Source organism: Mauremys mutica, chromosome 9 (genome assembly GCF_020497125.1).
Source record: "Mauremys mutica isolate MM-2020 ecotype Southern chromosome 9, ASM2049712v1, whole genome shotgun sequence".
NCBI lineage: Eukaryota > Metazoa > Chordata > Testudines > Geoemydidae > Mauremys > Mauremys mutica.
Window position 1 is genome coordinate 86,822,323 of NC_059080.1, and position 25,207 is coordinate 86,847,529.

General features: G+C 38.3%; 1 protein-coding gene across 2 annotated transcripts in view; it reads right to left on the minus strand.

Annotated features, from left to right (window-relative positions):
- Positions 1 to 561: 561 nt before the first annotated feature.
- BCHE (butyrylcholinesterase) overlaps positions 562 to 25,207 on the minus strand; it is a 49,610-nt gene continuing 24,964 nt past the window's right edge. Inside the window, exons 3-5 of one of the 2 annotated variants that reach the window (XM_045029321.1) lie at positions 18,698 to 18,864; positions 8,878 to 9,049; positions 562 to 603 (exon numbers count right to left, since the gene is read on the minus strand). In XM_045029321.1, the coding sequence (XP_044885256.1) occupies positions 8,925 to 9,049; positions 18,698 to 18,864 (292 nt within the window). In that variant the 3' untranslated portion in view covers positions 562 to 603; positions 8,878 to 8,924. Of the gene's footprint in view, positions 604 to 7,364; positions 9,050 to 18,697; positions 18,865 to 25,207 lie in introns of those variants that run through there. The other variant, XM_045029320.1, reaches the window with a different exon arrangement.

A 25,207-nucleotide genomic window follows, 5' to 3' on the forward strand; every position in this document is an offset into this window, starting at 1 on the left:
ATCTCCTTTGTTTGAAAAAAATCTCCAAGAAGGTTGTAGCTAGTCAAATCTACTCAAAAGTACAGTTAGTCATCACTCCTCATCCATTACTTCCAATTCCCTCATAGGTTTAGGTTGATTCAAACCCAGGGAAAAAAATCTGTGGCAACAGGCTCTTCAGAGCTTTGACACTGGGAGGAGAGTGTAGCTAGGCAGAACTGAAGATACTTTACAGAATTGGCCAAGGATTCTGAGGGACTAGTTCTCCATATTTCTGCTTCCTTTTCTTATCTTTCTCTCCACACCTTGTCCCTTTTCAAATCCTTCCTTCTTCATGGGAAGAATTGGACAGGAATTCAGAAAATGAAAAGCAGATGAATTCAATTTTTAACTTCAAAGGAATTTTCCCCTGCAAAGGCAGCATGTGATCCAGTTTGTCCCAGCTTTGCTCTCCCATTGACCTTGTCACTAAGAGAAAGTATGTATTCCCAGGAGGAGAAGTGTGTGCAACAGGAGTTGTGGGGATCTTTTTTTCTAAATATGATATTAAATGTCTCTCACCTGAAGAATTGGGAGAGGAGGGTGGAGTAAAAAGATTTGTAAATATCAGTCAAGGATCTCTTCCTGCAAAGACAAAACTTTCATTAGTTCAATGGCAGAAGATCTAGGCCCCAGAATGTTTTGATTAAGGGAACAGGAATCACAAGGTCATTCCCTAAGACAGGCATGAAGTGTAGTATGCCAAATCAGGCTGACCATTTCTATGATAAACTCGAATTTGAGCCTGTTGTTTTGGTTTCTAAGAACTCTTGCTGGCTTCAAATTTGTGACTCCAGTGGGAGTTTTATCTGAATCAGAAGGAGAAGCTCTTTATTATGATATAATCTTAGAAAGAAGAGACGGGGGAAAATAAAACTATTAATCCATCAACTTCTTCCCCCTGCAGGTCAGGATAGTTTCCTGAAGTATATTTTCACTTACATTTATAGCACTGCAGATGAAATACCAAATGGAATGAATTCCTAGCTAGCAATCTAACCTGTTGAAACAGAAAAAAAAGTAATCTTTCCAGATGAATAAATCCTGCAAATATAAATGTACTTACAAATAAATAAATAAATACAATCTTTCCACTATGCCTCATTTCTCCTGATTTCAAACAAAAATCTTAACAGTCATGCACATCAATATTATTTAGTGGCTCTGGGGTAACTCCAACTAGCGATACCTATAAAATGTGCAGCTCTGTAATTAGTGAGTTGGAGAAAGTTTTAATATTTCAGAAATATTGTTTTGGATGTGTAATTCATGCTAGCTACCACAGTCCTAAATAAAATCAACATGAATTACTTTCTAAACAATTCTTGATGAATGATCAGTCAAATCTCTTGGGGCTGGTTCTGAGTTAACCCCCTTAATTCCTCCTCACAGATGAGATAATAAAATAAGATCAGTCTAAATACCTTCACTGAAATATACATATCTATTTTGCAAGAAATGGTGCTATGTAGCCTGTAATAGAGAGAAGATGATGAGGTACCCTGAAGTGATTAGACATGCAGCAAGAGTGAATTTAATTTGGAAGATTGAGAGGTGTGGAGATAACTGCTTTCTGCCTACACATTTTTACCATTGCTCAGTATAACTAAGACTTATAAATACTTTATAAATTAAAGAAATTAACCACAGCACTCCAAACTGCAAGAACCACCTACACCATTTGTACATTATTCTATTAATAGTGGCTAAAGCATTAGCTGCTGAAGCTCTGGAATAAATTAAAATGGAAGCAGAACTTGAAGAGACAGGAGAATGTATTCTCTCACTTGTATGTATGTTAATTGGGAGGCATCATACAAGAGATTAGTTGCTATTCAGATCTGAAATGGACATAACATTAGTTAAGGCCCTGGACTCTATCCTGTCTTTCAGTATTGTTAAGGAAAAGGTAATACGTTCTGCACACGGATATGACTGGAAAACTATGACTGACCTCCGAGAGTATGTATTGCTACAATGAAGCCACTGGGCTAGTCATGTATTTTGTGATGCTGCTAGGGAGCAGAACAATATCAAACAACCTTTCTCCCTTTATTGACATTGGCATAGCAACTACTGTACCACAACTAGACTTTATTTTGGGATCCAGAAGAGACACGAAGTGAAGTGAAACGAAGCAAAGAGACGTGACACAAAGTACCCTCCTCTCCTGCCCTAATCTACCATCACCCATCTTTTTCCTTTCATAACGTTTGTGAACCTTATTTATAATCACCGGCAACCCAATTAAAACCCTGTTAAAGTGCACACCTGCATTGACTTTAGCATCACATCACTGCATTGTAGTCATTAAGTCTATGCATCAAACTTTTTCTGAGTATTGTACATCCAATCTAGTCTACCAAAACATTTTGTAGGCTTGAATACAAAGACGGGGTAATCAATATTCATGCATCAAGATTTCTGCAGGGATCAGGAAGGAATTATCTCTCCTTATGAGCATTACTAAATTAGTTAATTACTTTAGGGCATAAGATTTGGTTCTAAATCAACTGAAGTCTGTGTAAATGCTTTTGGACTTTTAACTGGCTGAATAAGAAATTTGCCTGCTTTGTGCATTATATCAGAAAGTTCTGTGAACATATTTAAACCAATAGGATTTAGAGGTATGAGTAATAGATGATATATATGTGTTTTATACATCAACTTTTTAAAAGTAAGTTTTCATCAGACAACTCAATATTTCAAACGGAGGTTAAAAATATATTTGTGGGATACAATGTACTAACAAACTTATTCATAAAGACTGTGCATATGAACAACACACAGCAATTTAGGAACTAAGCCATAGGCTAATCAAGTCCAGTATTTTGTCTGTGGCAGTGGCCCCGAGGAAAAAGAAAAACCCTGTAACATACCCTGCCGGTTTTGCACTGTTGAATATACTGAGAAATTCCTTTCGATTCTTGCAGTAATCAACTTGGGTTTTGATTACTCCTACCTTATGATGCACAACTGCAAAGTGTTTTGTTGCTCAGAAAATTACCTGCTCTCTCAAAAAATCCAGCTATCCTATTGGCTGTTATGAGATCCTATAAAGGAACACTCTCTACAGTGTCTAAGAGAAAAAGAGTAAACTGGATTGGATTGTGAATTATATATATTTTTTAAACTGCATCAGCCTTAAAAAAAGGAAATAGAAGAAATGATTAAATGGAAAAGTAAAATGCACTATACTAACATAGAAAGAGATTGAGGGATAAAGTGAGTAATTATATATCTGTATATATCTATAGATATATATAGATAGAGAATAGATATATATAGATAGAGAGAATATATATTCTCTAGAGCTTTCCATTGTTTTATATATAAAGTAGAAAGCTCTAGGGAATAAACATAGTTGAATTTAAAAGCAACTAAAAGAAGTTGGCACAGAGCAACTGAAATAGGTACAGAGTAGAAATTGGGGTAATTTGAAAAATTCAGAACATTCAAACTGCATAAGAAAAAAATAAGGGGAGTGATGCTCCTAGAACTAGACTAGAAAAGCATGTGAGAGCTTCTATTATTTGCTAGGGGAAGAATAAAGGCCCCCAAAGAAATTTTAAGACAAAAAAGAGGGTATAGGAGGGATTCAGAACCACTAAAGTTAACATCTGTTATTTCTGCAGGTTGAGTTAGTGCAGTGGCTGTCTTAGCTCACCAGGTAGAAAGACCTACCTTATTAGAGTCAAAAGCTATGATAAATTCTCCCCCCTCCCCGTGCCTTGCTACATAGGACCAGAAAACCACCTAGAAACATAAGTTACTGAAGAGAGATAAAAATGAGTTATTTTTGTTAATTATGCTAGGGATTTTCTCTAATGGATTCTTGCTCCTAATCCACCCAGAATGAATCAACTGGCATGTGGCATGTACTACAGATGGATCAGCAGTGGTAAACATATACAGCTGCACATATCTGTTACACAGGTGCTTGGTTTTGCAATTGCTAGCTAGCCAAGAGCAGACAGATTTGTTGGCAAATCCCCATAGCTGCACAGAGAGTGAGAGAGAAAGACAAGCAAGAAAGTAGTCAGCTGGCACTAACGCATCTCCCCAATAGGCTGCACGCTTGGGCCAGAGCTGCTGCTCTCATTCCTCGCCCATATTCTGAATCACTGTCAGATTCCTAACCTATTTCTTCAACTCAGTGAAATTAGCACAGCAGAGATACCATAATGCTTAGTGTATCCACATTAGCAAGCTCCTCCACGTCCTTTAATTCTTGCTAACCCTGGAATGTGTCTTGGCTTTTTAACAGTTAATTCACTGGAGAAGCAGGAAGAGCAAGGAGGCTGTGAGGTTTTCAGTGTGCCGGCTGGTACTGATGACCTATGCTGTTCTTTAATAGTTGGACATATTGCAGGTGTAAAAGCAGTACTAGGATGGTTATTATGTCCATCTGAATCAGCTATTGCTGATGTCACAGAACCAGTGTGGAGCCAGGGGAAGTGTGACCCATAACATGGCTGAGATGAAGGCAACTTTTTGATATAAATATTTCTACTTTTAATATTATTTTTCAGACTAAGCTGTATGTTATCTGCCTATAGCAATGGGTTAGGTTGCTTTGATATTAAGTTACACAGTGGAGTTCAGACCCCATAATGTTTGATAAATTAAAAATCACAACATTATGATGTAGTTTAAAAGATAGTATGTCTACTGCCTCTATGTAATAGGAATGGTACAGAGGCCTAAATGTACATAATTCATATTGAGTCTGTACATTGTACAATGTAAAGGCAATTTTTGGTTGCTCCATCAATTATTCCATTGTTTACATTTAAATTTCATTTTCAAAATATGAATTGACACAGTGTTGTTTTAAGTATCATAAGGGTAGCCATGTTTGTGTTGTTTTACTAAGCCTGTTGATAGACAGAAACAATGACCCAAATTCTATCCCTTTATGTATTCACAGAGCAACAATAACTTTGGTATCTAGGCATGTGGCAACACTATGAGGAAGTTAACCCAATTTCTCTAAACTAGGTGTCAACTGACCCCACTCAAATCAGTGTGATGTTAACTCTTAAGCCTAATGGCATTAATTTAAATGTCATCATTGTTAATTGCACTGCTAACCATGTTTTCAGAAACTAAAAACCACCCTGGTATGATAGTCTTTGGATCCTGAGAGCGTGTGTGAGTAGTGTAACAGCAGATCTTCCCCATCAACCCCTTGTTGCAATCCCTTTTTGAGCCAATAACAATATCATTAACCATAATACATACACAGTAAAATCTATATTAAGGTATCTGTCCATTAGGCAATGACTGTCTTAAGCAACTACTTTAAAGTATCCTCATGCAATTTCTAGTACAATTTTTTTCGACATTTAGCTATGAACCACCTACAGTGGGTGACTGATTTTTTGCTGTTCCCTTCATTAGTCACTTATGACAGGTCTTATTATATTTGCATAAGTGTAGGATAGAGACATATGACTAAATGAAATCAGCACAGCATAGGAATGATGTAGTAATGGTATTTTACAAAATCCTTTCCCAGGGCAAGAAAAATGAAAGCATAAAATATATTCACACCAACAAAGTCAGCAAGCCAACAAATGAATGGGTTTAAGTTTAATTTTATTCAGTTTGTCTTCCCCTCCCTTCCTCCAACCTCTCTTAGGATTTCATGTTTCAATGTCCAACTACAAATTGTAAAAAGAGTTTTATACTTCAGATACATTCATCCAGCCCCACGCTGTACAAACAGAAAAAAAATACTACATATCTTTTAAATGATTAATTTTTTTAAAATAATTGTATGTTTGTTAGGCCTGAATTTTTCAAAAAAAGTGTTGTTGCTTGTCTCATTTTCAGAAACAAACTGAAATGGCTTGAAAGGAAGACACCAAGAATTTGGGTGTGATTTTCAAAAATACTCAGGGTTGACCTAACTTTGCTTCCTTTGAGATTCACTATTGACACTTTTGACAGCGTTAAGCCCACAATGAGCGCTTTTAAAAAATCATATCCATTAACTCAATACAAAAGGACTGCCTTCTGAACCAAAAGAACCAGCTGGGTGATGCACAGAGACTCATAATCTTTCAGCAAATTTTTCCAATGGTCTGAATAGCAGAGGATAGGCAGATAGAAGGTACTAAACATTCAGTACTCTGTAGATCACCACAATCCTGCATGTTATAATATTATCATCAATAACAATAGTAATTTATATAGTGCCATAAATGTATATATACTATAAACATGATACACGATACACAGAGTTTTTGCAAAATCTAGGGCTTGTCTACAGCTGCACTTCTGTAGCTCTTCAATGTACTCACTACCTACTCTATTAGTTAAAATGGTCAGGGAAGCAACCCCAACTTCTGTCTGCTAGAAGCTGGGACTTGACGACAGGCTAGGGTGACCAGACAGCAAGTCTGAAAAATCGGGACAGAGGGTGGGGGGTAATAGGAGCCTATATAAGAAAACACCCCAAATATCGGGACTGTTCCTATAAAATCGGGACATCTGGTCACCCTACGACAGGCATTGGCTCACTCGATAATTGCCTTCTTCTGCTCACTCTTTCTGAAGAATCTGGAACCAGCCACTGTTCTAGGATACTGGGCTAGATGGACCATTGGTCTGACCATTCATTTTTTATGCTAATGTGAAGAGTTCATTCACCGGTGTAGGTAATCCACCTTCCTAAGATGTGATAGTTAGGTTGACAGAAGAATTCTTCAGTAGTCCTAGCACTGTCTACATCAGTGATTAGGTCGGGTTAATTACACCGCTCGAGTGGATATTTTAAAACCTTGAACGCAATAGCTGGGTTGACCTAACTTTTTAGTGTAGACACATTGTAGTTAACGATTTGCATTCCTTACTTTATGTATGGTAATTGCCTGTCCAAAAAACTGATGGCCTTTTGAATGTGCAGGTTGTAATCCAGGAAACTGGTCTTCCAATAAGTTGTGATAAAAGTTCTGGTACTGACTTCCAAGAATTTGTACAAGAAATGTATATTCCCTAATATAGTGTTTCCCAAACTTGGGACGCCGCTTGTTTATGGTAAGCCTCTGGCCAGACAGGCCGGTTTGTTTACCTGCCGCGTCCGCAGGTCCGGGCGATCGCGGCTCCCACTGGCCACGGTTCACCGCTCCAGGCCAATGGGGGCTGCTGGAAGCGGCGCAGGTTGAGGGACATACTGGCTGCCACTTCCAGCATCCCCCATTGGCCTGGAGCGGCGAACCGCGGCCAGTGGGAGCCGCGATCAGCCGGACCTGCAGATGCGGCAGGTAAACAAACCGGCCCGGCCGGCCAGGGGCTTTCTCTAAACAAGCGGTGTCCCAAGTTTGGGAAACACTGTCCTAATCAAAAGGGTGAACATATTTTATCAGCTAAAGTGCTTGTTGCAAAAGAAGCTGTCAGTCTTTTTTCTCGGAGTTTACATCTTTATTTTCATCTGCTTCTCCATCATCTTAGTGTTATCCAGATCTCTTCAGTCTGCCAAAATGGACTATGAATTTCACCAAAGCCTGCTGTCTCAGGAGAATTCTGATAATACTTCCTTCCAGATGGACCAAGGATAGCATCTTACTGTATTTTGTGGCATTTTGCTTCCCATTCAAGCCAGAACCAAGAAGTACAGATTAATGGGGAAATAGTCATACACATTTTTGTTTTGAATCCACAAAAAAGATTCAGTTAGAGTTTGTGGAAAACATTAGGAGGGATTTTATATGAACCAAACCTGGGGCTCAGTCATACAAACCTAAGGGCCCACTTCTGCAAAATACGGATCTCCTTCAGCTCCCAATGACTTAACTGAGGGACTTGCCAGAATAATGACTACACACTACAGGATAGGGCCTATGTTCTACAGATTGTAATTCTTCTACCTAATCAGGACAACTGAGGTTATATTTCTGGTCTTTGGTAAACTGATGCGACTGACACTATGTTGAATCTAGTCACTTAGGATTAAATCTGAATCCATCCTTCAATGTGCAGGGAGCTCCTCCCTACAATGAATCTGGGCTAGTTCCACTGGGTGAAGAGGGACAGAATTATTCAAGGGTGGGGGTGCTCAGTGGGCATTTGCATCCCCTATCCAGAGCCCAGCTCCACAGGGAAGTCTTGCACAGGGCAAAGAGAGAGAGATGGATGATCAGGGAAAGGCTGGCCCTGGCTGTGGATCCGTTACTTTGAGCCTTTGCTCCCTGATGAGTGGGATAACGGACAGCAGAGGTGCTACACAGACTGGCTCCACAGTGGTTCTATAACATAGGGGAAGGATTTTTTTTATCCCTGGCTCCTAGTAGGGAATATTAATGTATGAATACATGGGCTGTGTGGTGATTCCCAGGGACTGGGCCTTAAAGAAGCAATTATTCAAGGTTTAATAACTCTCTTAAAAAACCCTTTGATTTAACAAATGGTTAACGTTTGTTGTGTCCAGAAATGTTATCATCTGTTTATGTCAACTAAATTACAACTGAAGCAAGGTTCATAATGCTGTGACATTGCCGCTAAAGATCTACATCAGTTGTGCTTTCCAGACAATATTATAAAATACTGATATTTCTATTTTAAAAAATTACACTTTCTGTAATAGATTACAATGTTTCCTTGAAGTGAGACTTTAAGCTGCTAGTGTTTATGATAACATGTACATCATTAATCTTCAGACTTTCATATCTATAGTCCTATCTGACATACTCTGAAGCTTTAAAAGGGTATGAGTGCCTTATATTGTTTATTGAGATACAAGGTAGAATATAAACTAAAAGATCTGGGGAATCAATATTATATTCATGACATTTTGTTTAATTTACATAATATGCTTTATTGCTAAACACGTTAGATAGTTACTGGTATGTTTACCTTGATCAATGGTAATATGGACATTCTCGAAAGGGTAAACCTATTAATTAGAGACCTGCACAGCTTTCCTTCTTGCTAGTGTAATCATTAAATTGATTTTTCCAGTCCATCATGTAATTGTTCCAGCGATGGAATCCAGCTTTCCATTCTCGTTCTGCTTCATCAATATTTCCTGTAAAACACATAATGGGTTGTATTAATCTAAATTTGAATCTTTTTTACATTAATTGAAAAATAATGTTGATTACCAGGGGCCATTTTCCTCTAGATGGCACAACAGTTTCTCCTCCCTCTCTTTCATCCCCAACTATTGGAAATTCAGTGGCTAACATTTTAGCACTGCATCAGAAAGTAGTGAGTTAAAATAAAGAACTATCATTCTGGCACAATCTCAGGTATTATATATTTATGAAGATGAATTTGCTCTCTTTACATTGTATATATGTTTATCAAATAAACATGTATTATTTATCTCAGCTTTCAAAAGCAACCTCTGTTTATTTTAATCAAAATAGAATGATTTAATACATAGTTTACAGTGCAGCCTAGAAACCCCCAAAAGGATCATATCTCCACTGTGCTAGGTGCTTGTGATAGAGTATATAATCCCTACAGTGGTATGGAAGGGGTTAAGTAGCTGCTTTGGGCTGGAGTGGCACTGCCCTCCTCACCTGCAAATCATTCCAGGACTGGAGGAGTTGTTAAAGGGAGGGAACTCCACTCAGGTGGGGTAACCCTGGAAAGGAAACAGACTGTTGAATTTCTCCAGCCCCAGAAGAGGTGACAGTCTGCAGAAAGAGGGTGCAGATCACCTGAGCTAAAAGGGAGAGATGGGGACTGAGACTTGCACTGGAGCCCAGTGAACTCTGAAGTGGACAGTAATTCTCCCAGGGCCCTCTGAAGTAACAACAGCCCATGTTCTGGAGGGAACTGCTGACAGATTTTTCTTTTCCTTTCTTTTGTTTAAGCTCATTTGCTGCCTGCAGGCTGTTTTGTTGAATCACCTGAGACCCTGAGAGGAGATGAAACAACCAAGAGGCCTTGGCCGAAGAGATGAGCTCTGGCCTGCTAAAAAGATACATCTTGCAGCACCTGTTGGGGTGAGGGCAAGTGAACTCACGTCTGCACTCCTCACATAGCTCCTACATGGGGCACGCTACCACTGACAGATTTATGACAGTGCTGTACAAAAACATAGATACATGGTGGAATCACGGCTCCATTCAAATTGAGTCTGTTGCAGAGAAGCTAAATGAAATCTTTGCAGCTGAGCCATTCTTTTTAGGTAATATATCAAAGGAATTATCCCAGATTGAGGTGTCAGTAGAAGAAGTTTTGGAACAAAATGATAAATTAAACAGTATCAGTTCTCCAGGACTGGATGATATTCATCCAAAGGTTCTGAATGAACTCAAATATTAAATTGAAGAACTACTAATTGTGGTATATTACCTATCACTTAAATCAGACTCTGTACCAGATGACTGGAAGATAGTTAATGTAATGCCAATTTTTAAAAAAGGCTCCAAAGGTGATGTTGGCAATTACAGGTTGGTAAGCCTAACTTCAGTACCAGGCAAATTGGTTGAAGCTATAGTAGAGAACAGAATTACTAGACCCATACATGATCATGATAGGTAAGAGTCAACACGGCTTTTCAGCAATCTATTAGAATTATCTGAAGGAGTCAACAAGCATGTGGACAAGAATGATCCTTGCAAGTTGATATGGTGTATTTGAACTTTCAGAAAGCCTTCTACATGGTCCCATACTGAAGGCTCTTAATAAAAGTAACCAGTCCTGGGATATGAGGAAAGGTCCTCTCAGTGATCTGTAACTAGTTAAAAACATAGGAAACAAAGGATAGGAATAATTGGTCAGTTTTCACAGTGGAGAGGGGTAAACAGTGGGGTCCCCCAAAGACCTGTCCTGGGATCGGTGCTGTTCAACATATTCATAAATTATCTGGAAAAGTGTTACACGGTGAGGTAGTAAAGTTTTCATACAGTAATAAATTACTTAAGACAAATCCAAAGCTGGCTGCAAAGAGTTTCTGCGGGATCTCACAAAACTGGGTGACTGGGCAAAATGGCAGATGAAATTTAATGTTGAGAAGTGCAAAGTGATATACATAATCCCAACTATACATACAAAATGATAGGGTCTAAATTAGCTGCTACCACTCAAGAAAGATCTTGGAGTCATTGTGGATAGTTCTCTGAAAACATCCGCTTAATGTTTTCATTAATGTACAGAATGTTAGCAACTATTAAGACAGGGATACATAATAAGACTGAAAATATCATTATGCTACTACATGGTATGCCCATAGCTTGAATACTGAGTTCAGTTCTGGCTTCTCCTTCTTAAAAAAAAAAGATATATTAGAATGTGAGAGGTACAAAGAAGGGCAACCAAAATGATTAGGGGCATGGAACAGCGTCCATAAGAGGCAGATTAAAAAGACTGGGACAGTTCATCTTAGAAATGAGATGACTAAGGAGGGTTATGATAGAGGTCTATAAAATTATGAATGGTGTGGAGAAAGTTAATAGGGAAGAGTTATTTACTCCTTAACACAAGAACCAGAATTTACTCAATGAAATTAATAATTAGCAGGTTTAAAACAAACATAAGGAAGTACTTCACAGTCAATCCATGGAACACTTTGAAAAGGGATATTATGAAGGCCAAAAGTATAACTGGGTTGAAAAAAGAATTAGATAAGTTCATCGAGGATAGGTCCATCAATGGCTATTAGCCAAGATGGTCAGGAATACCATCTCATGCTCCATGTGTCCCTAAACTTTTGACTGCTAGCAGCTGGGACTGGATGACAGTGGAGGGATCATTTGATAATTGCCCTGCTGTGTTCATTCTCTCTGAAGCATATGGCAGGTTACTGGACTAGATGGACCAATGGTCTAGCCCAGTATGGCCATTCTTATGTCAAAAGGGATAAAGTTTATTTGCAGGTCAGCTGAATTTTTCCAAACCTGTTTGGTCTGGAAATCAGGTTGGTAATTTACTGAGAAGAGACTTTTCAATAGATTTTAATGCCTTCCTAGTTTCAGTTATATCAAGAGTAATTCAGTATCTTTGCTTCTGGAGCAAAATGAAGGCAAAAAGAATGTAGATGTACAAAAAATAAAAAAAAATAGATGAACCAAACTTTTTGTTTTCAAAGCTCCAAAATAGTTAGGGCTTCACTAAATTTGAGTTTTGGGAAAAATTCAGATAATTTCTTATTTTCTCCTGGCCAGTTTTCTCAATAACAAAAAAACCCCAAAGCTTGTGCTTTTCCAAATGTTGATAATATTAAAAACTTTTTTTTGGTCAATAAGCTATGTAAATATGACTCATAAGACCTGTAAGGAGCAGATATGCACAATACTAAATGTTCTACTTTTACAGTCACTTTTCTGACCATCAGTGCTGCTTTCTGCATATTTTTTTTTTACTTTAAATACGAAATCAGACTCTTAGATGAAGCCAGATTATTTGCAACTATGTCAAATGGATGGGTAATTTAGCATTTGGACCATTACTAGTACTATTTTGAGAAAAACACCTGGATCTTATTGCTTTTCTTAGTCTTGATTATGATTATCCAGTCTAATTTATCCATGCAATGTTGCTCAATTATTGATTCAGGCAACTATTACATTTCTTCCTGAATATTTCAGGTACAGAGGCTCAGATATTTCTGAAGTCTTAATGACTGGAAAGTATTCATGCCCAAATATTTTATAAACTTGAATACATCTCCTGTCCACACATCTCTAATCAGAAATAATTGATCTGGATCATAAATTGTGAGACACTTCAGTGCTACCTAACGGACATTAAAAGAAGTGAGTGAGCTATAGAAAATGGACTATGAGAAATTCAGACTAGCCACCATTATGAATCTAAAAAAGAAAGAGAGACACTAAAGCCCTGAAATAAGAACTTGGGTTCCCATTTGTTTGCTCTTTTTCAGCGATAAGATCAAAATTGAAGTCACAAGTCAATGCATCCCATTATCACCAACATCATCAATCTCTTTGAAGCAACCACCTGTGACTTAGATGGGCTGACAGAAAGAAGGCAAAAAGAGATTAGAGAATTCATCTTGACCAATGATTACAATTCAGAGCATGAGGTTACTCAAATTCACTACCATATAACAAAAGCCAACCAATGAAATAATTAATACATTTTAACAGATGCAACAGCTTAAATGCAGTTTTATATGGTCAAATCTCCTTATATTTTCAAATCTCAAAAGGTTTTGTAGTCGATTATCCCAAAAGATTTGCAGGCCATGATTAAAAATAAAAATAATAAATTGTAAAAAATAACAATAAATAATAATTCTGAACAATAGATACATAATAATTAACATGATGGAGAGTCTTTTTTGGATCAGGCCTCTAACGCTCAGTTTGACAAAGCAAGAAAATAAAGTGTTCCATATACCCACAGATCAAACAGTTGACAGCACATCCCTTCCCACATTGCTTCGGTGATGTCACAGTACCCTAATTTCAGTGGAGTTACATCAGAGATAAATTTGGCTCCATGCCCTTATTTGCCCCTCTGTTAAATCTGCCAAAAGGGCACCAGTTGTGAATGTATTTTTGTGTTATGGACACTAGGAGCTGGACAGAGGTCACATAACAGTTATGATATATTATAATTTAGTAGGAAACATAAGTCAGGCGTAATGTTTTCTTCCTACCCAGCTGCTATTAGTACCTGCAAATATATTCCTGACTCTTAGCTCTGATAAATATTAAGAACTGTCCAGGTACAGGGGTCTGCAGGATGAGGTGTATTTTGAAATCTCTCCTGGATGTTCTTTAGTCATCCATACAATTTCAGAAGAGCTGTGCAGCTTTAACCCACAAAGCAGGTTTTTTTGTTTGCTTGTTTGTTTTTAAAGAAACGAGATTTTTATTTTCTTCTTCTTCTTCTTCTAACAGTCAGTAGAAATGTTCAGATGGTACAATATTGTAATAAGTTTTACCTCCCTTACTAACTAGGTTGCAGGAGGGTGGGGCTAGACAAATTAAATGAATGGACAGAGGATTTTAGGGGCCATATCCTTCCACCCTTTTATTAAGTATTGCCTTACTCTGAGACTAGTCCCACTAGTCCCATGAGTAATGGTTGCTGAATCTAACCCAAAGTAATATGGAAACTGGTTCTGATATTGAACTTTCTGACTTGTGGCATAAGAACATAAGAATGGCCATACTGGGTCTGACCAAAGGTCCATCTAGCCCAGTATCCAGTCTTCCAACAGTGGCCAATGCCAGGTGCCCCAGAGAGAATGAACAGAACAGGTAATCATCAAGTGATCCATCCCGTCGCTCATTCCCAGCTTCTGGGAAACAGAGGCTAGGGACACCATCCCGCCTATTCCTGGCTAATAGTTACTGATGGACCTATACTCCATGAATTTATCTAAATCTTTGTTGAACCCTGTTATAGTCTTGGTCTCCACAACGTCCTCTGGCAAAGAGTTCTACAGACTGACTGTGCATTGTGATACTTCCTTTTGTTTGTTTTAAACTTGTTGCCTATTAATTTCATTTTGTGACCCCTTGTTCTTGTATTATGAGAAGGCATTTTAATGATCTACATACAGCTGATTATTTGTCTAATGTATAATGCTTTTGAATACTATTTTCGTACATGTAAAATGTTCAAGCTTAATTCTTAGTTTTCTTAGGATATTTTTCTTAGCACATTCACAAAATCCACTGATAGGACTATTCTGACATTTTATCTTTGTTTTGTTTCTTCATAGGTAATATAGAATGACACAATCTTGCTATAAATTAAAAAAAAATTATATTTTTAAAAAGACCAGAGTAAGTAATGGAGTAGAAACTGAAAGTTGTTCTGCCTATAGCCAGCTCAAGGGGAAACAGACAATGTGGTAGTTAGGCTCTGGATGCATTACAGGTTCTTGGAGTGTTGGAAGGAACATTCATTTGGATACAAAATATTTTAATCATTAATATCTGTTAGAACTGGAGGGTGTTCAAGAGTTAAAAAACTTCTTTTGAGTAAATTAATCCATTATTCTAGTTCCTATTCCTTACAGGTAAGGACTAGTGTCTTCTGGCTCTTAAACCTGATAACCCTTTTAGAATCTGTCATCAGGAGGAGTACTGTGAATTGTGCCAATGCTAGTACCCTCAGACTAATCTTTTTGCCTTGTGCATGCTGAATATTTAAGTCTGTTCCTCCCATGGTATTGAGTTTCCTCAGTTTTTCTTAAGGCCAGTGAGAAGTTGAGAGCTCTCAGTCCCCTGCGGGAGCCTGTCAGCTCCCTGCAGAATTGTAACCTGAGAATCAAGAGCACACACCCGACAAGTCCAGGGCCCAATTTATTAGGGTACTTGTATTGTCAGAACATATATATATATATATATATATATATTGCAACTAAGGTCCTCAATGATAGTGTGGTAATCCACCGCAAGGTAAAGACACTAAGAAACCCCCAAAACTGTACCAACACTAAATACTCTAGAAATATTCAGAGACTGGCATTTCCATTTGTGTCTCTTTTTGCTATCTGGATGTGTGAGATTTGTTTTTCTCTTATTAATTTTCTAAATCTGCAGACATACTATAAGCTTTGCCAGCTCTGGGCATTTTGCTTCCCTAGGAAACTGGAAAAGATCCACCCTTGCAGCCTGGAGTCACTAAACATTTTGCTGTCTCTTATATTTTACTACTTTAGCCAACTATCTGTCTTGCTTAGTGTGTGGTAGAGCCAGCTTTGCTGTTGAGCAGCACTGGTGCTGGTCATTATGTAGATAGGAGATCTCCAAGTAATAAACAGGATAGCAGAGGAAGATGAGTTAGTAGGTGGCTCAGTACCAAACAGATTCCCTAGCATGGTGACAGAGGACACTGTATGGCTGAGGTGGCATTTTTCAGATAAGGCATAAAACTGAGGCTCTGACCACTTGAGGTAATTAAAATATTCAACTGCACTTTTAGCAAGAGTAGACATGTCAGTTTGGGTGTCCTCTTCAGATTACAGTTGGAATCATTACACTCCTGTCTACCTAAATTCCAGCTGCACTTTCAACTGGATATCATATTTTTCTTCACTTCTGTCCTAAATGTTGTGCAGTGTTGCTGTACATTAAAGCAGTTGTGACTTTCCACCTAAGAGGTGGCAGTGTTTCAATGTTGGGTAAGGTGATCTGCAGATGTATCTCTGTCTATGGTATGTAAAGTCCTTCGGGACCTAAAGAAATACAAAATAATATTTTTGAACTTAGTGTTTCTTTGAAAGGAACCTTTGCAATGAAAGATGTCAGAGTAACAGCCGTGTTAGTCTGTATCCGCAAAAAGAACAGGAGTCCTTGTGGCACCCTAGAGACTAACAAATTTATTTGAGCATAAGCTTTCGTGGGCTAGAGCCCACTTCTTCGGATGCATGGAATGGAACATATATTGAGGAGATATATACACACATACAGAGAGCATGAAAAGGTGGGACTTGCCCTACCAACTCTAAGATGGCAATTAAGTAAGGAAAAATAAACTTTTGAAGTGATAATCAAGATAGCCCAGTACAGACAAGTGCATCCTAGGAAGTTTATCAGTGGAAACTAAAATGATTTTTTTCCTCACAGCTGGAAGAGGTTGTGTAGGAAACATAAATATAGAAAGGTCTAATGTTTCTGTTCTAAAGACAGGCAGTGCCAAAACAACACCACCCACTAACAACATTCAGTCTCCTTCTTTTACTTTTGTTAAGAGTATGTTATGAAATCTTTCAAAAAATATTTTAAACATGCATATTAAATTAGGGATTAAAAGAAATGATTTATGGTATATCAAGAAACATACTTTCATTTCTCTAGGCAGATCGTGAAAGGTGGTTTGTGATCCTTCCCCACCCAAGGCCATGAAAGGCAACTCTGCTGGGCTGCCAAGAGATGCTGAAGCATGTGTGTTGATATAAATCGTGTCACAGAACATTTGGTATACACAGTACATTCGTATATCAATAACATCATCCAAACAGATGGAGTATACAATTATCATTTTTATGAGTAATGCCTGATGATCAAAACGCAGATTAAACCAAGTCTGTGTAGATCTGAAATACCCACTTCTTGCCTGAAAATGACCCAAATTCGCACAAAAAAAATATACTTGCTATTTTGTAAAATCTCCCACGTAGTCACCAAATAGCAGGGTGTCGTGAAAGAGACACAGCAAAGCATCACCCAAACAGCAAATAATACATTGAATTGATTACAAATGCTGCTTCCTTTCCCTTTTTTTATTTAATAAAATGAGATCTGATGCTGAGAGCTACTGAACATCACCTACAACATACTGATGAGCCCAACCAACTTCTATTGAAGTGAATGGGAATATTGCACTCAGATAATATGGCATAGTATAAGAGCCTAAATAGATCAGAATAGATTAAAACAAATGGTTTTAATAGACAATTTGAGACCATTCCCATTATCCAGTCCTATCCCTTTAGATTCTGTGATTTCAAATCCAGTAAACCGCAGTGATATGATCTCAATCAAGTATAAAAATATTGGTCTGATCCTGCTCCCTTTGAAGTAAATGGAGAAAGTAATGATGATTTCAGTAGGAATACGATCAGAACTGTAATAGACCAAAGGGCACAAAATGGGAATGAATTAACCATTTCAGAAAAACAGAACAAAAACAAACTTTTGCCATCATGAACACTTACCCACTTCTAGAGCCAACTTCTAGACCCAACCTTAAACTGAACTTTATGGAAGGATGTGAAATTATCACTTAACCTTTTCAAAACCTGATTTTATTTTCACACATTTCTTTCCTTCTAGGCTTAGATGAGGGTTGGAACTCCAAAAACATTTTTATAAAGACTGTTCCTGAAAAATATCCAGAGGCACACAACTCTGACCTGTACCATTGGCTCACTAAAATGCAAGATACCAGAACCCTGACAAGAAAATCAGTTGTCAAGAGATATCTAGCCAGTTATTGAAGTCTGAATGGATTCGGATAGGATAGCAAAGTTTCCAAAGTTTTCAGTCTTCATGACTAAACCCAAACTCCAAACCTCACTGAAACCATAACTCCAAACCTTGTGACAATTCTCCATCACTAATAAAAAGTTATTAAAAGCGATTTAGACAAACACTGCAAAAGCACTATGCAAACAATCTTAATTAAAATCCAGTGGTATTTTGCACTGGCCAAACCCTGAGGTCTCTCCATTCTTTTTACACAGTCTTTACATAACAACTGCATGGTTGTTACCAGAGATTGAGCCCTGGAACTCCAGAAATAAATCAGAAGCATCTACAGCTTGGTCCTAAAGAACCAAATCCCCCAGCTGGCAGCAGCAGCAAACTCACAGCCTCTGTGGATTAGGTACAAAGGGTAGAGAAAACTCATTCTAAGCATCTGCAGCCTTTGGCAGTTCTAATCCCAAACAAGCTCCCATTTATGGTCATCACTGGGGATTGAACTTGGTACCTCCAGCATTAACAGCCTGCTGCACTACAGCTTCAACAAAAGCCTCTCAGCTGGAAGCAGACATATCTGTTCTCTGTGGATCAGACACATTTAGGGTTGCATAACACACTGACGAATAACAAGGCAAACTACTGCTGAAGTGAATGAGAGTTTGCCCAAGAAAAGACATCAGGATTTGATTCCATTGAAATAACCTTTTCAAATATAAGCTTTGAGATTCAAATTAAAATACAGTGCTACTATCAGGAAAGTGAGCTTGTATTGAGCAGCATACTCTGTGTGTGTATATTTACCAAAAGTTTACCTGTCATTTCCAGGACTTTGGGAAAAAATACATTCCAGAATCGACACTGCTGGGCACGTAATTTTGTATATATCTTTGAAGCTTCGGTGTTTAATGTTAAGTATTTTTGTTCAGCTGTAGTGAAGATTGGCCATCTGGTTCCATTAATCCGAGTCCCATTTGGAGTTCTAAATGATTAAAGAGAAATATTTCATTTCTCATGGGAAATTACCTGTGCACATCAATAGAATAAAATTATACTATTGACAAGTTATATTATTTCAGACATCAATATGTTAGTTTGGAATTACTGGAGCACCTTTGTACATGATAGAAATAAAACCACCACCCAAAACAGTAAAACTTTAAATTTTTCGTATCACTAAGGTTAATTAACAAAAGTAAAACTAAATATATTTAGATTAGTTTTTGGTTTTTTTCTTATCCTAAAGGAAAAATGAAGTTAATAAAACCAACCTACATAAATTGCATATGTTGAACCCAGAAGATCTGATAGAAGATACAATCTGTTACAAGTGACCCCAAAACAGTAAAGCTAGAAGCTTGCATTACATATATTTTAATTTAAATGCTAATGTCTAATTCTAATATGAGTCCATTGGATTGCATTGTTCAGGTAGATATGAAGGGTCTACAAGTAAAGGTTTACATCTGTGTAAATGAAGTGACTGGAATCTACCCTGGTTAGAGCAAGGTCCAAGAAAAGAAAATAATGTCTTTTGTGTTAGAAGAAAAGGCCCTTAACTACAATGTGCTAAATACCTCCATTGTGTTACTGAGCACACTGAATCACAACTCATTCTGAAAGCAATGAGAATTGAAGGGTGCTGAGCATCTAGCAGGATGTGATTAGCTTCCAACAGGAACAGGACCATGATTATTATCAGTTGCAGTGGTGGTAAATATTATAATAGGCCCAAGGGATAAACTGAATTTAAGATGGGGATATGGTTTTAGGGCCATAAAGATTTTTATCCATTTTTTTTTCCAGAGAGGGGTGAGTTTTATAGTGTAGGAACAGATAGGACTTGATGAAAAAGAAGTTGGTTTAAGTTTCAGAAGAGAGGAAGTCTTAAAATCATTTATTGGTGCAGGAGGCCTTTGAGACAGTATGATTTACATAAAGACCGGATGATTTGTGACTATTAAAAGGTAAGGCTATGGAAGCTTAGACAGAGTGGAAAAAATGGTAATTAAACATCCTACTTCAGTGCTTAAAGAAGGAAAACACTTTTGCTTTCTTTGCTGGAAACTGATGCCTAGGAGTCTGGAGTGTCTTCACCTCAGGTAGTTAGTACAATGGTGAAGCACTGGACAGTAGCCTTTCCCGTCCTGAGGATGCATTATGTACACAGGACAGTCTCCTGCCTCCACATCAGAAGTCTTTTTCATGGTCTGAGGGCAATTCCAACCACATGCAGCTTCCTGAATAGCTGTTGAGGAGGAGGAGTGGCATTCAACATGGAAAAGTAAATAAGAGGAGTACATGGTTCAGGCAATAAGTGACCTCTTTCAGAGGACAAAAATAAGAGAATCCCAAAGGGTACGGGATTCAGATGGGTTCTGCTTACCAGTGATGGGGATGGGAGTGGTTGAAGGATAAGTAATATTAATATCCAGTTATCTAAATATTGCTAGAACATCAGGCCTATTCTCTATATTCTGAATGAATCTAGTTATTGTCCCATCTCTAGTGTTTTGCTTTATTTTAAAGCATCGGGTACTGGCCCCTTGTGGAGACAGGATATTAGACTAAAAGATCCATTAATCTGATCTGGCATGGCAATTTCTATGTTCCTAACTTGCTCACTTCTTTACTAATTCTGCTCTTATTAACTTATGGAACCCTTTTAACTGCACATTTATTTGTGGCTTCTGAAAACAATGACTTAAACAGAGTTGACTTGTACTTCAGTTCAAAATCAGAGCACTAATAGTGCTGTCAGTATTCATTTAATAGCCTTTATGCTATAAAATAAATCATGACATTCCAAAATGTAATTTACAGATAACAAGGAGGTTTATGCCTATGAATGCAGATATACTTTACTAAAAATGATTGAAAACATGATCAGATTAATACAGTATATTGCCATACCAACATGCTGATTATAACATTCTCTCTACATTGCTACAGCATTTACCATCTTAACTAGAAATGTACTGTAGCTCCCTTCTTACTGAAAACTTCCAGAAAATTAAACAAACAAACAAACAAACAAACAAACAAAAAAACCAGTTCCCAGCTACAACGATACAAAGAGATCACAGAATTATAATATTTTTAATTTGTAACAATTATTTAGGTTTGTAATCTATCTGCACACATCACACCTATTTTTCATTCCTTCTTGCTAATAATGTTGCCACGAGCATTGTAACTCCCAATATAATCAGGGAAATTCTATGGTTTATGGAGTTAATACAGTTAATACAAATACAAATTAACTGTATTAAGATAATGTTATGATTGCATGGGCAAAAACTCAAGTGCCAAGCAATGACAAAAATTAGGTTGTATGCACAGCCTGAACTCTGCCCCCTTGTGGAAGCAGAGTTCCACGTAACTGGTGAGAGCCTGGTCCTGCTGAAAATTTTATGTGTAGGACTCATCGTGATCCATGGAAACCTGACTCCAGTTTCAATGGCTGTCTATCTCCAAAGTCTCCTCTTCACCATCTCCCCAAAACTCCCACTCCCTAGTCAACCCCAATTCCTGAGAAATTCCAGATGCTTCTTCCCCAGGAAACTCCACAGTTTGCCCACATACTAAAGAGCAAAGGAAGGGAGAAGCCACTCCTATGTTCATGGGTGGCAGGTGAACTGTTGGCTCTGGGAGGCTAGCCCCCTCAGACCCGCTTCTTCTGCCAGAGGCCTTGCCCCTTCCATGCCCACTGCTGGATCCCAGAGCTCCCCCACTGCAGCCGCTGGCCCCCGCCCCAGGTTAGCGCCTCCAGCCCCGGAGTGCCTCCAGCCCCTCCCCCCCAGGCCCAGAGTGCCAGGAGGCTGAGCAGTGTGGCCCCAGTCCTCCAAGCCCCGGAGGCCAGGCAGCATGGCCCCAGACCTCCCCCTCCCCGCCCAGATAGTCCCAGCCCCAAACCCCCTAGCCCTGGAGCACTGGGAGGCTGGACAGTGCGGCCCCAGCCCCTCTAGCCCTGGAATACCAGGAGGCCAGGCAGCATGGTCCCACACTTTGCAAAGTAACCACACTTTGCACTTGTCTTTACTGACTGTCATTTTGTTGAATTCAAACCAATTCTCCAATTTCTCAGGGTTGTTTTGAATTCTAATCCTGTACTCCAAAGTGCTGGCAACCCCTCCCAGCTTGATGTCATCCACACATTTTATAAGAATATTCTCCATTCCATTATCCAAGTCATTAATTAAAATATTTTACAGTACCAGACCCAGGACTGACCCCTGCAGGCCCCTACTAGATATGGCCCCCTAACCTGACAACAAACCATTGATAACTACTCTTTGAGTACGGTCTTTAAACTAGTTTTGCACACACCTTATAGTATTTTCATCTAGGTCACATTTCTCTAGTTTTCTTATGAGAATGTCATGTCAAAAGCCTTACTAAAATCAAGACCTATCACATTTACAGTTTCTCCCCTATCTACACACTAAAAAAAAAAAAAGGTTGGTCTGACATGATTTGTTCTGGACAAATCCATGTTGGCTATCATTTATAACCCTCTTATCCCCAAGGTGGTTATAAATTTATTGTTTAATAATTTGTTCCAGGATCTTTCCAGATATCAAAATTAGGCTGACTGGTCTTTATGGTTCCACAGGTACTCTTTGTTCCCCTTTTATTTTTACTTATGGTGGTGTAAATGAGGAGTAACTCCATCTGCATAGGTGAGAGGAGGATCGGCCCCTTTGTGTCTTGAACTATGCTTAGGAATTAAAAATCAAATGCACACCTACAAAATGGGGAATAACTGAATAGTCAGAAAAAGATATGGGAGGTATAGTGAATCAGAGGTTGAATATGAATCAACAATGTGATGCAGTGGCAAAAAAGGCTAAATCATTCTGAGGTGTATTAATAATAGCAGTATTGTACGTAAGACCATGGTAGGTAATGGTCCCATTCTATTCAACACTGGTGAGGCAACAGCTGGGGTACTGTGTCCAGTTCTGGGTGCCACACTTTAAGAAAGATGTGGACTAACTGGAGAGAGTCCAGAGGACAGCAAGAAAAATGAGAAAAGGTTTTAAAACCTGATCTATGAGGAAAGGTTAAAAAAAAACTGGGCATATTCAGTCTTGAAAAGAAGATTGAGGGGAGACTTAGTAACAGTCTTCAAATATGTGTTATAAAGAGGAAGATGATCAATTGTTCTCCATGCCCACTTTAAATAGGACAAGAAGTAATGGCCTTAATCTGCATCAAGGAAGATTTAAGTTAGATATTAGGAAAAAAATTCTAACTATAAGGATATTTAAGCATGGAATAGGTGTCCAAAGGAGGTGGTGGAATCCCCATCACTGGAGGTTTTTAAGAACAGGTTAGACAAACACTTGTCAGGGATGGTCTAGGTGTACTCGGTCCTGCCATAGCCCAGAAGGCTGACTAGATGTCTTCTTGAGGTCCCTTCCAGCCCTACATTTCTATGATTCTATTTTCCATTATATCTTTTTGTCTAAGAAAATGTCCTGAAACCATGCAGAGCTTTTCTGGGTTCTGACTGTGGCACCGCATCCTGTCGTTCATGGACACTCATATGTTTCATGATGATAAGTCCTTAAAAAACATGAGGCAGCCAAACTTATTTCCTGGTCTCCTCAACATTACATTGATGAAAGAGAAACTGTTCCTTAGATTTGATCTCTGTCTTGAATTGCATGGCTGGACCAAGAAATTCAGGTGTCTCAGCCAACTTAGTAGGATCAGTTTCAGACAAAAATAGAGCCAAAATCTCATCAATATGTTGTGCCCACCCCACACAATGAGTGCAAACAACAGGGCATTGCTAGATTGTATTAAAGTCACATTCCCATACTTCATATATAGAGTACACATACAGGCCCTATTCTGCCTTTGAACATACACGTGCTCCCGCTGAAATCTGTGGGCTTGATTTTAATCTCAGTCTCACTGGAGTAATAGCAGAATAGCTATATTGAAGTCACAGGAGCTAGACTAGAATTACATCAGTGTAACTGAGATCAGAATCTGACCCTTTGGACATTATATATCCGTTAACTGGCAGCAAAATTTGCCCCTCAGGATTCATGCATCATAAAACATGGCAGATTTGGCTTACAGAGGGAACTTTTAGAAAGCTATACAATTTTAACAGGGGTTGTTCATTGAGAATTTCTGTATATTCCATGCTCATATGTAGTAGGCCTAGCCAAAAAATAAAAATTCCTTTTAGCAACAAATTCTGAGGTTTCAGAATTGGTTTTCATTCTACTTGGAACCAAACAGGACATCTTTCAAAATTTTTGGAGAGGAAGAACTATACCCCAGAATAGCCAATGCCCCACAGTTAGGCCATTACATGGGATGTGGGAGGTCAAGGTTTTAAGTCCCTGCTCTTCCTGATTCAGGGCAGGGACTTGAACCTAAATCTCCCACATCCCAAGGCAGAGCTCTAACCACACTCTTTCTGTGATTTTGACCAGAAATTCCATCCTGGACTTGAGAAACCTTCCCAATGAAAGTTTCATCAAAACAGACATGTTTCTACAAAAAGTTTCAGTTTTGATGAATCTGCATTAAAAAAAAAAGTTTGGGCAAAAATCCCCGACTGGTTTTAATATTAGCAACTTCTTTAGTAGAACAAAATTAACTTAGTTAATATGGAAATTGTGACATCCTTGCACACGGAGCTTTATTAATCATAATAAATATATTTCCATTACCTTATTTTTCTCAATAATATGATTGATACTATTTGAGAACACAATATAAGCATTCATTACATTTTTATTAGTATCTCCTCAGCATTACTTTTATGGATGATTTATCAATCTCTCACCCAATTAGATTAACATCCAGTTAATCTAAGATGTGATGAACAGGGTATGGTCATCATTTTGCAACAACTCATTACATTTTTTTTACTAGCATTCAAGAAATGAATTCTCCAAGACCTGTAAATTAGTGCACTTAATTTCAGTGAAAGAGCTTCAGTTGGCTTTCTGCTTTGTCCTTTTACCATTCCCCAACACAAATATGCTGTTGGATGCTGAAATACTCCAGAAGAAAGTTTTCTATGCTCAATTTTACAAATTTCTCAGGGAAAGATACAGCTGAAAATGGCTTACAAGTGTTTAGTTATCCTTTAGCTCAAGAACATAAGAACAGCCATACTGGGTCAGACCAATGGTCCATCTAGCCCAGTATCCTGTCTTCTGACAGTGGCCAATGCCAGGTGCCCCAGAGGGAATGAATAGAACAGGTAATCAAATGATCTACCCCTGTGGCCCATTGCCAGCTTCTGGCAAACAGAGGCTAGGGACTCTTCAGAGCATGGTTTTGCACCCTGC